The 10,703-nt window shown below is 42.8% G+C and overlaps 1 protein-coding gene across 2 annotated transcripts in view; it reads right to left on the bottom strand.

Moving 5' to 3' along the window:
* The window catches only part of KIAA2012 (KIAA2012 ortholog), a 139,823-nt gene that overhangs the window by 12,842 nt on the left and 116,278 nt on the right, over nt 1-10,703 (bottom strand). For both annotated transcript variants that reach the window (XM_050750808.1, XM_050750807.1), the window contains exons 16-19: nt 6,661-6,751; nt 4,395-4,560; nt 3,226-3,340; nt 1,007-1,326 (exon numbers count right to left, since the gene is read on the bottom strand). In XM_050750808.1, the coding sequence (XP_050606765.1) occupies nt 1,007-1,326; nt 3,226-3,340; nt 4,395-4,560; nt 6,661-6,751 (692 nt within the window). The remainder of the gene's footprint in view (nt 1-1,006; nt 1,327-3,225; nt 3,341-4,394; nt 4,561-6,660; nt 6,752-10,703) is intronic.

Below are 10,703 nucleotides of genomic sequence, written 5' to 3' on the forward strand. Positions count from 1 at the left end.
TTGGCCTCCCAAAGTGCTGGGATTACAGGCATGCGCCACTGCACCCGGCCTAATTGCAGCAATTTTCAAGAGTAATTTTTCCTTACACTCAGTTTTTCTCTTCAGACCTTCACATTAGAATCAAGGACCCTGGAACCAAGGGACTCTTACATCTTGTGTTTTTTTTGAGACGGAGTCTCTCTCTGTCACTCAGGCTGGAGTGCAGTGGCGTGATCTTGGCTCACTGCAACCTCTGCCTCCTGGGTTCAAGTGATTCTCCTGCCTCCCAAGTAGCTGGAATTACAGGTGCACAACACCAAGCCTGGCTAACTTTTGTATTTTTAGTAGAGATGGGGTTTCACTATGTTGGCCAGGCTGGTCTTGAACTCCTAACCTCGTGATCCACCCTCCTTGGCTTCCCAAAGTGCTGGAATTACAGGTGTGAGCTACCACGCCTGGCTCGAAAGCACCTTGTAAAAGCAGGTGTACAAGCTGTGTACGATAGGTGTACTACACACCTATTGTAAGCTGTGTACAAAGGTGTACTATATGTGTACAAGCTGCTTCTCTCTGTTCCAGCTGTATACTGCAGAAACGCAGATTAGGAAAGCAGGAATTTCCACAGCCTTTGGGAGGCAAGTAATAGATGAGCCCTAGCCTAAGTCAAGGAAATATGCTCGGCTCTGACAGCCAGTATCCATGTTTCCCTGTAACCATGAGTCCTGTACCTCTCAGAGATGGGTGCTGTGCTCATTTCCTATTCTTTACAGGGTGGACACTTGCCCTGGCAATGTGCAGGCCTCACAGAATGCATCATCACCTCAGAGGGGCTTTGCTACCCCTGCATCTTTGATTAGGTCTGGCTTCTTACTGGGGTCAGAACGTACCAAAGTAGAACAATAAGACCATTAGGTAGTTGAGCTGTTTTAGTAAGTGCAATATAATTAGGGGCAGCTTTTCCCACCTCTGCAGTCGTACCAAGTGAGAACAGAACTTCCTCTGTCAAGCTGAGGACATCAGACCCTACCTTGGAAGGGTCCTCACAGCTTCTCTCTTCTTTAGATTCCATGTTGCCAGTGACAGTTGCAATCTGGGAGGGTGATGATCTTCCATCTAGAGAAACTTGAGTCTCCTGGGCATCATATTTGGGAGAAAGCCAAAGGTCCTCTACAAAGGAGTCTGAAGCGAAGGAACCTCTATTTGAGGTGTCTTCTGTTTCGTCAGAGTTGACATCAGGCCCACTCAGCTCTGCCGCTGTCTCCAGATTTCTTTCCTTCTGTGTCCTTTTCCTTTGGGGTCTTGTTTTTTTTTCTAATTTTTTTTTAGCCTTTGAGTCCTTTGACTTTCCTGGGGGAGAACAATTGGGGATAGAGATATAGCTGAGTTAACTTAATGTGATCACTAGACATCCTTTTTAGTAACTGTTTTTTTTTTTTGAGACAGGGTCTTGCTCTGTCGCTCAGGCTGGAGTGCAGTGGCACGATCATGGCTTACTGCAGCCTCGACTGCCTGGGCTTGTGATCCTCCCACCTCGGCTTCCTGAGTAGCTGGAACTGCAGGCATACCACCATGTCTGGCTAATTTTTGTATTTTTTGTAGGAACAGGGTTTTGCCATGTTGCCCAGGCTAGTCTCAAATCCCTGAGCTCAAGCAATCCGCCCACCTCAGCCTCCCAAAGTGATGGGATTACGGGTGTGAGCCACCGTGCCTGGCCCCTTTTTAGTAACTTTTAAAAGTTAGCATGCAGTGGATTCACCTGGGGTGCAGATTCCTGGCCCCAGCCCCAGAATCTGGTTCAGTGGGAATCCATATTGTAACAAACACCCCAAGTGTTTTGGGAAGAGTAGTTCACAGACCACCCTTTGAGAAACTACCTTATCCTCTTTGGATCAACTGACATTCAACTGTCTTGCTATTAAATAAGTTCTATTTCAGCTGGCGTGGTTGCTCACACCTGTAATCCTAGGACTTTGGGAGGCTGATGTGGGCAATTAACGAAGTCAGGAGTTTTAAACCAGTTTGGCCAATATGGTGAAACCCCATCTCTACTAAAAATACAAAAATTAGCTGGGCGTGGTGGTGGGTGCCTATAATCCCAGCTACTCGGGAGGCTGAGGCAGAAGAATTGCTTGAACCCGGCAGGCGGAGGTTGCAGTGAGCCGAGTTTGTGCTACTGCACTCCATCCTGGGTGACAGAGTGAGACTCTGTCTCAAAAAAAAAAAAAAAAAGTTCTATTTCACTCTGACTTATGGAGGGGGCAGGACCGTCCAGAGGGGAGGCTTGTACACACAGCTGGAAAGTCATGCCTTGAGAGTCTGACTTGAGGTTGCAGCTTTGCAACCTGGCAAAGTTCAGCCTTCCGCACTCTAAGGACCCTTCCTTCGCTTCACCTTTGGTGGGGGCACCACAAGTATTTCCTTTTCCTAATTCCGCTAATGCTACCCAAGTCATGGGCTACAAAAATGTAAACTCAGCAAGAGATGAACAAGCAAATCTCAAAAATAGGTTTCGCTCAGGAGCATATCCATTGCTGTCCTTTCTGGCAGCACTGGATTTGTTTGGAAGGTCTTCTGAATCATGTGGGCAGTAAAGGATGGGTGTAAGTTTTAGGCTAAAGAAAGTCTTCAGAAGCAACAAAATCCGAGTTCCTGGTTAGGCTCAACCTAGGGAACCAAGACAGAAACTGTAGCTTGGAAGATCATTCAACACTTGTGGCATCCTTCCTCTTCCCAAATGCTCTCACTACCCAATACTCCGATTATGTGATATAGTTATTATTTTTTGGAGGTAGTGGCAATAGAATCTGTTGGGAGTCAAATAGGAAAGGACAAACCCTGGGTCTACCACTTTACTGTCTGATCTGCTTGATATTATGTAAGTCACCCAACCTTGCTCAGCCTCAGTTGCTACATGAATATAATAATAACACTTCCTTCATGGAGATGTTGTGAGGATTTAACGAGATCACATATACAGAGTCCTAATAGAGTAGGTATTCAGTAAATTGTTATTATTATAATTTCCTTTCTTGGTGATCACAGGCCTCTAGGCTCCCCGCTTTCCTGTATCTCTGTCTATTAAGATACTGACATGACGTAAGGCTGCAATACCATCTTAGCTGTAGTAGTCAAGGAGACTCAAAACAGAGAGTTTGTCCGGTAGGATCCATGCTAATTATCCATACTACCTCCAGACCCCTAACAGAAGTCTTCTCCAGGTTGTTACTTGCAGGCACACTCTCTTACCAATGGCAGCCTCTGCTTCCCCGTAGACCTTTCCTTCTCTCTCCCTTTTGGGTCCTTTGGTTTTGTCTTTCTTGGGTCTTTTCTTTCTCTTGGACTTGTCAATCAAATCCCTCTCCTAAAGGTGAAAAATCAAGGAAGGGGACCATGACATGTATAGGAAATGAAAAAAATCCATCAAAGAAGATTATGTCGAACAAGGTGACAGACTGGCTTAGAATGGAATTTGTGTGGGTTCCAGGTGAAGTAGAAGAGTGAATCTTAGAGAATGCAGAGCCGATGGGGAGACTCAAAGGTTCAGCCTTTGATGTAAAACTGCTGGGTATAATTTCATAAGAGGAAAGAGGAAGAAAAAACACTTAGGGCCTGCTTCCTTTCTTAGTTTCTAAATCATGATCTACAGAGCTGGGTCAAAGTGAAACAGTTTTCACCTTTGGTAGATTGGTGTTGCCATGATTAACGGTTAACTATTCTAAATCAAAGCCAGCTTTATTCACTGCGGAATTATTTGCTAACTTTCAGGAAACCTCAGGCAGATGACCACAACTATGTCAGTCTTCACTTTTCCCCATGGGCTAGAACAACACAGTGGTTCCTCCTAAGAGAGGATGGCAGACTACCCACTCAGTACCTTTGTAGGAATTAGAAATGGGGCCGGGTACAGTGGCTTATGCCTGTAATCCCAGCACTTTGGGAGGCTGAGGCAGGTGGATCACTTGAGGTCAGGAGTTCGAGACCAGCCTGGCCAACATGGTGAAACCCCGTCTGTACTGGAAAAATACAAAAATTAGCTGGGAGTGGTGTCACATGCCTGTAATCCCGGTTACTCGGGAGGCTGAGGCAGGAGAATCGCTTGGACCTGGGAGGTGGAGGTTGCAGTGAGCCGAGATCGCCCCACTGCACTCCAGCCTGGGCAACACAGTGAGACTGTGTCTCGGGGGAAAAAAAAAAAAAAAAAGGGAATTAGAAATGATGTTCCATCCTTCAGGAGGATGCAGCCCAATGTGGCTGTGCAGGGCTTGGTAAGCAGACCCCAGGCTGGACCTCAGTGCCTCCCTCATCCCCTTTATCAGGTGCCCTCAAATAGTTAGCAATCTATACAACTGTACATGGTATCCTTGATGAACTCCAAGTAGGGCTTTCAGACCAAGCTTTTAGGGGTTTACACTCACATGACTGATGCTGGCTGATGTCTCCCGGCTAAATAGTCTTGGTTCAGCCTTCCCTTCTCTTTCTCTTGGAAGAAGAGATGTATACACAGCGCTCAACTTCTTGGGTGACTCAGGCCCGTATCCCAGAAGTCCTTTGTGTAGGTGGTGTATATCATAATCTCTGCCCCTTTGAAAAGAGCAAACCAACAGGACCAAACTAAAGAAAAACTCTGGTGGAAAGAAAGAGGGCAAGTGAACCAACATCGAGCACCTGTTCTCTGCAGGCACTGTGCCTGACATTTGACATACTTAGTCAACTCTTTTTCTTCTGCATATCCCATGGTAAGGAAGATTAGAAAGATTGGTCTTCACTTTTGGGGTTTCCTCAGGATAAACCCTAAAACTTAGACAGTGGGAGAAATAGTTTGCTCTTTGGGGTTGCATATTTATGCTTTTAATTGAATGGCATATAATTATTTAACTGAAATTTCTTCTATCAAAGGATTAGCTGGAAAAAGAAAGTGACCTTTAAGAAAGATTGTGTTAGGAACATGTAACTATCCATTCATTCCTTTATGCCCTCTGAATTCTTTTTTTTTTTTTTTTTTTTGAGATGGAGTCTTGCTCTGTCCCCCAGGCTGGAGTGCAAGGCACAATCTGGGCTCACTGCAACCTCCACCTCCCGGGTTCTAGCGATTCTCCTGCCTCAGCCTCCTGAATAGCTGGGATTACAGGCACCTGCCACCACGTCCGGCTAATTTTTGTATTTTTAGTAGAGACAGGGTTTCACCATGTTGGTCAGGCTGGTCTCAAACTCCTGACCTTAGATGATCCACCAGCCTTAGCCTCCCAAAGTGCTGGGATTACAGGCACGAGCCACCGTGCCGGGCTACATGCCCTCTGAATTCTATCCTTGATCAAATTCAGCCACTAAAAGGTCATGTGCTGTGTTGGTTTTATCCATTGTAGAACTGCTGTCATTCGCTGTTTGCCGTGATGATAACTGACTTGTGCCCTCTGGGTAAAAAGGACACTGAAAAGCAGCCACACGGATTGCAGTGACAGCAGCAATATCAGCTACTGTGTGCCTGCTGTGTGCCAGGCCTGGTTCTGGGCATTTTATTTTATTTTTTTAGCTAAATGAGTATTCTCTTTACTGTGCTCTACTAGTACACGGCCTTACTGTAGAAACTTGAGAAATATTTGTTGAAGGAGGTGAATGGAATTTCCTGTAAATATATGAGACTTTAAATCATTCAATGTCACTCTATAAAAGCCTATAGGAGAAGTCTCCTTCAGAATTTAGTGCTTGGAAAACCTTTAATTTCCCTGAGGAATAGCTATGCTGCAAATGAGAACCACAAACCTGATCGTTTTGCTTTTTTTTTTTTCCCCAGAAATCTCTATGTCAGGAATCCTTCTGTCAAGCCTTAAATTAAGTCACAAAGGCTATAATGACTTCTGTGAAATGTTTGTGTTTTTTTCTTCTGATTTAAAATTTTTTTGTGTGTTTTTTGGTGGGGCTGGTTGTCATAAGCATTTAAAATACATTGTGAGGAAAGATCAGGTATAAAATTCTAAAAATGGAGTTCCTCTGGTGGCTGTCTTATTCATCCAAGTGCCTTTCCCCCTTTATTCCTGGGGAACACAAAAACTTTTTGACCCAGGAGGGAATCCTTACATTCCTGGGCAGGTGATGGCGGGTTCTTAAGTCATCGAGGTTTTCGGGAGGTCACGAAAGGCTGCAGTTCCAGATGGAAGCAGAGAGGCCACACCAGCTGCCACTACCGAAGGTACTTAAGTGAAAACACTATGCCTGACAGGCCAGGCTTGCAGTAAGCACATTAGTACAGTACACAGGAAGCACTCAATACAGGCTAGCAATTATTATTAATATTGGTGTTAAGATTATTAGCATTATTTATTTTACTCAGAGCTGATTGAATGCTGAGGGGAGAAACCCAGGTTGAAGTAATAGATTTCAGCTTTCTAGGCATCTCTGTAGATCTCAGATTGGACAAATGGAAAGAGCTGTTCCCACATGGTTAGAGTTAACTTCACTCTTTACCCAACCAGCCAAATAATAAGGTTTAGGTAGGAAACACATCACAATATAATCATCCCCAAGAATCTTTGTTTCTTAGACAACCGTTTAATTTTGGCTGTCGGAGCACACTGTCAGCTGAGAACTCCCATGCCTGTCTGAAAAAAACCAAACTAAATCAATTAAAAATACAAACAAAATAAAAGCAGAGAAGCCCATGTTATTACAACTTTGAATACTTACACCTTTTGCACAATATCTGCCTCTGGGGTCCGGATGTGCTCAGTTTGGGAAGCCCTGAGAGAGTCAAGGGTCATACTCTTTGGCTCTGAATCTGTGAAAACAGAGTATCAATCAATAAAGGACAACAGGCAGCTATCCTAGCAGGAGATCAGACATGGAAAAACGTCTACCTGGTGAGTAGCCAAAGGCACGTAAATTAGAACAACGACGTAGGCTATACCTAGAAAATTAGCAAATACTTCAGAAACCAGGGCTGACACATGGCAAGTAACATTAAAATTAGTATTAAAATATCCTTTGGGAAAGTGATACGACAGTATGTATTGGCAATCAGAAAAATGTTCTAGCCTTTGATCAGGAGTCTCACTCCTGGGTGTTTATCATAAGGAAAAATTCAAAAGAAGAAACAAGCTTTTGTATCAACTTACTTCTTATTAAATTACTTTTCTTTTGAGACGGAGTCTCGATCTGTCACCCAGGCTGGAGTGCAGTGGCGTGATCTCGGCTCGCTGCAACCTCTGCCTCCTGGGTTCAAGTGATTCTCCTACCTCAGCCTCCTGAGTAGCTGGAACTACAGGTGTGTGCCACCACACCCGGCTAATTTTTATATTTTTAGTATAGATGGGGTTTCACCATATTGGCCAGGCTGGTCTTGAACTCCTGACCTCATGATCCACCCACCTTGGCCTCCCAAAGTGCTGGGATTACAGGTGTGAGCCATTGCGCCCGGCCAACATTACTATTAATAATGAAAAATTAGAAACAGCTCAACAAGGGAGAAGGGGGAAGTAATATATGATACATTAACTTGACATTTAAAATTATGGTTAAAAAGACAAATAAGCAATATGGAAAATACGATATGACAAGTAAAATTTCATTATAAACTACAGAATAGTGTGTTAGAACTCTATAAAATCTGGATGGATACGAACTGGAAAACAGAAAAAGGAAATAATAGATAACATTGGGAAGTTTAGGTGTGTTGGTACATTTTTTCCTAAAGGTTGTAACATTGAAAAGCAAGTTGATTTTAAAAAACAAATGTTAGGCTCACACCTGTAATCTCAGCACTTTGGGAGGCCAAGGCGGGCAGATCACCTGGGGTTGGGAGTTGGAGACCAGCCTCGTTAACATGGTGAAACCCCATCTCTACCAAAAATGCAAAATTAGCTGGGTGTGGTGGTGCATGCCTATAATCCTTGCTACTCGGGAGGCTGAGGCAGAATAATAGCTTGAACCTGGAAGGTGGAGGTTGCAGTGAGCCCAGATAGCACCACTGCACTCCAGCCTGGGTGACAGTGTGAGACTCTGTCTCAAAAAAAAAAAATATATATATCTATATATATATAGTTTTATATATATATCTCTCTCTCTCTCTGCAAAAAACATTTTTTTTTTTTCGAGACAGAGTCTCGCTCTGTTGCCCCGGCTGGAGTGCAGTGGCACAATACCAGTTCACTGCAACCTCAGCTTCTTGAGCTCAGCCAATTCTCCCCACCTCAGTCTTGCAAGTGGCCACTACCACAGGTGTGCAACACTATGCTCGGCTAATTTTTCCTATTTTTCGTATAGACAGGGTCTCACTACGTTGCCTAGGCTGGTCTCAAACTTCTGGGCTCAAGTGATCCGCCCGCCTCAGCCTCCAAAAGTGCTGGGATTACAGGCATGAGGCTCCATGCCTGGCCAAAAAACAAATGTTATCTTATGAGGATATGAGGCAGGGTTACACAGGCCATACAGCTAGTGGTCTTTGCTGGGTGCTCTGAAGACCATGTTGGGTTACTCTTTTAGAATGAAGAGTCTCCAGACTAAGACTTCATATTGGACTAGTCTACATCTTATTTTAGTTACTTTAAATAATTTTTTGATTATGGAAGATACATTTTATTGCAGAAAAATTGGAAAACACACATACAAAAAATCATAAAGAAGAAACAAAACTCCCACAGTCAACTCATAACTATTAGAATGACTACAATTAAAGACTGACTGTACTGAGATTTGACAAGGATGTGCAGGAACTGGAACTCTCATCTACTGCTGTTTGGAATGTAAAATCGTACAACCACTAAGGAAAATAATTTGGCAGTTTTTAAAAAAGTTAAATATATACCTGCCATACCATCCAACTGTTCTACCCCTAGGTATTACCCAAGAGAAATGAAAGAAATGAAAGCATAAATCCATACAAAGACTTGTACACAGAGGTTCATAACAGTTTTATTTGTAATGGTCAAAACTGAAACAGCTCAAATGTCCATCAAAAGACAAACAGATAAACTGGTGTGTATATACACAATACAATACAACTCAGCAGTAAAAGGCAATGAACTATTGATATGCTTGGCAACATGGATGAATCTCAAAAGAATTATGTTGAGTGAAATAAATCATACGAAAAAGTACATACGGCTGACTGGGCGCGGTGGCTCATGCCTGTAATCCCAGCACTTTTGGGAGGCTGACGCAAGCGGATCATCTGAGGTTGGGAGTTTGAGACCAGCCTGACCAACATGGAGAAACCCCATCGCTAGTAAAAATACAAAATTAGCTGGGTGTGGTGGCGCATGCCTGTAATCCCAACTAATCGGGAGGCTGAGGCAGAATGGCTTGAACCCGGGAGGTGGAGGTTGTAGTGAGCTGAGATATCCCCATTGCACTCCAGCCTGGGCAACAAGGGCAAAACTCCATCTCAAAAAAAAAAAAAAAAAAAAAAAAAAAGAAAAAAGAAAAAAAGTACATATGGCATGATTCCATTTATATAAAATTCTAGAAAATGCAAACTAATCTATAGTGACAGAAAGCACATCAGTGGTTGTCTGGGGATGAAGGAGGCTGGAATAGGGGAGGTATGAGGAAACTTTTGGGAGTGATGAATATTGTATTTTGATTGTGGTGATGGTTTCATGGGAATTGTACAGTTTGAAAAGGTCTAATTTATTGTATGTCAATTATCCCTTGATAAAGCTGCTTTAAAAAAAGTAGCAAGAGATATGTTAACACAAGGAAAGTGCCTAAACTAGTGCCAGCACACGGTAAAAACCAACAAGAACAAAAAAAATCTCACCATGCTCTCTCACTCTACCCATATACAACTACTGCAAATATTTTGGTGTATTTACTTTCATGTATATATAGTGAATATCATATTTCCATATAATTGATTTGTGTATATTCAATTTTAATCTACTTTATATTATAATTTTCCCATATAATTATTCTTAAAATTTTTTTTTTTTATTCTTAGAGACAGGGTCTCACTCTGTCGCTCAGGATGGAGTGCAGTAGCATAATCACAGCTCACTGTAACTTTGAACTCCTGGGCTCAAGGGCCCTCCAACCTCAGTCTCCTGAATAGCTGAGGCTGCAGGTGTACACCACCACACCCAGCTAATGTTTAAAAATTTTTCTTTTTGTAGAGAGAGGGTCTTGTCATGTTGCTCAGGCAGGTCTCAAACTCTTGGCCTCAAGCAATTCTCCTGCCTCAACTTCCCAAAGTGTTGAGATGACAGGCATATGCTGCCACACCTGGCCTAAATGTTCTTAAAAATGATTTTAGGCTAGATGTGGTGGCTTATGTCTATAATCCCAGAACTTTGGGAGGCTGAGGCAGGCAGATCGGTTGAGCACAGGAGTTTGAGACCAGCCTGGGCAACATGGTGAGACCCTGTCTCTACGAAAAATAGAAAAATTAGCTGGGCGTGGTGGCATAAGTCTGTCATCCCAGCTACTCAGGAGGCTGAGATGGGAGGATCACTTGAGCTTGGGAGGTTGAAGCTGCCGTGAGCTGTGATGGCACCACTGCACTCCAGCCTGAAAGACAGATTTTTAATATAATAATATAATAATATAATAAGCTGAAAGATTATTAAAAAAATTTTTTAATAGCAGCACAGTATGTTATCGTATGAATATACCTTAAATGACTTAACCAAACATGTAATTTAAAATATTCATATTGCTTCTATTTTTTATAACCATAAAGAACTTTGCATAGAATATCCTTGAAAGGAATTTTTATTTTGTTTTGTTTCTGAGAC

Source organism: Macaca thibetana, chromosome 12, assembly GCF_024542745.1.
Source record: "Macaca thibetana thibetana isolate TM-01 chromosome 12, ASM2454274v1, whole genome shotgun sequence".
NCBI classification, from domain to species: domain Eukaryota; kingdom Metazoa; phylum Chordata; class Mammalia; order Primates; family Cercopithecidae; genus Macaca; species Macaca thibetana.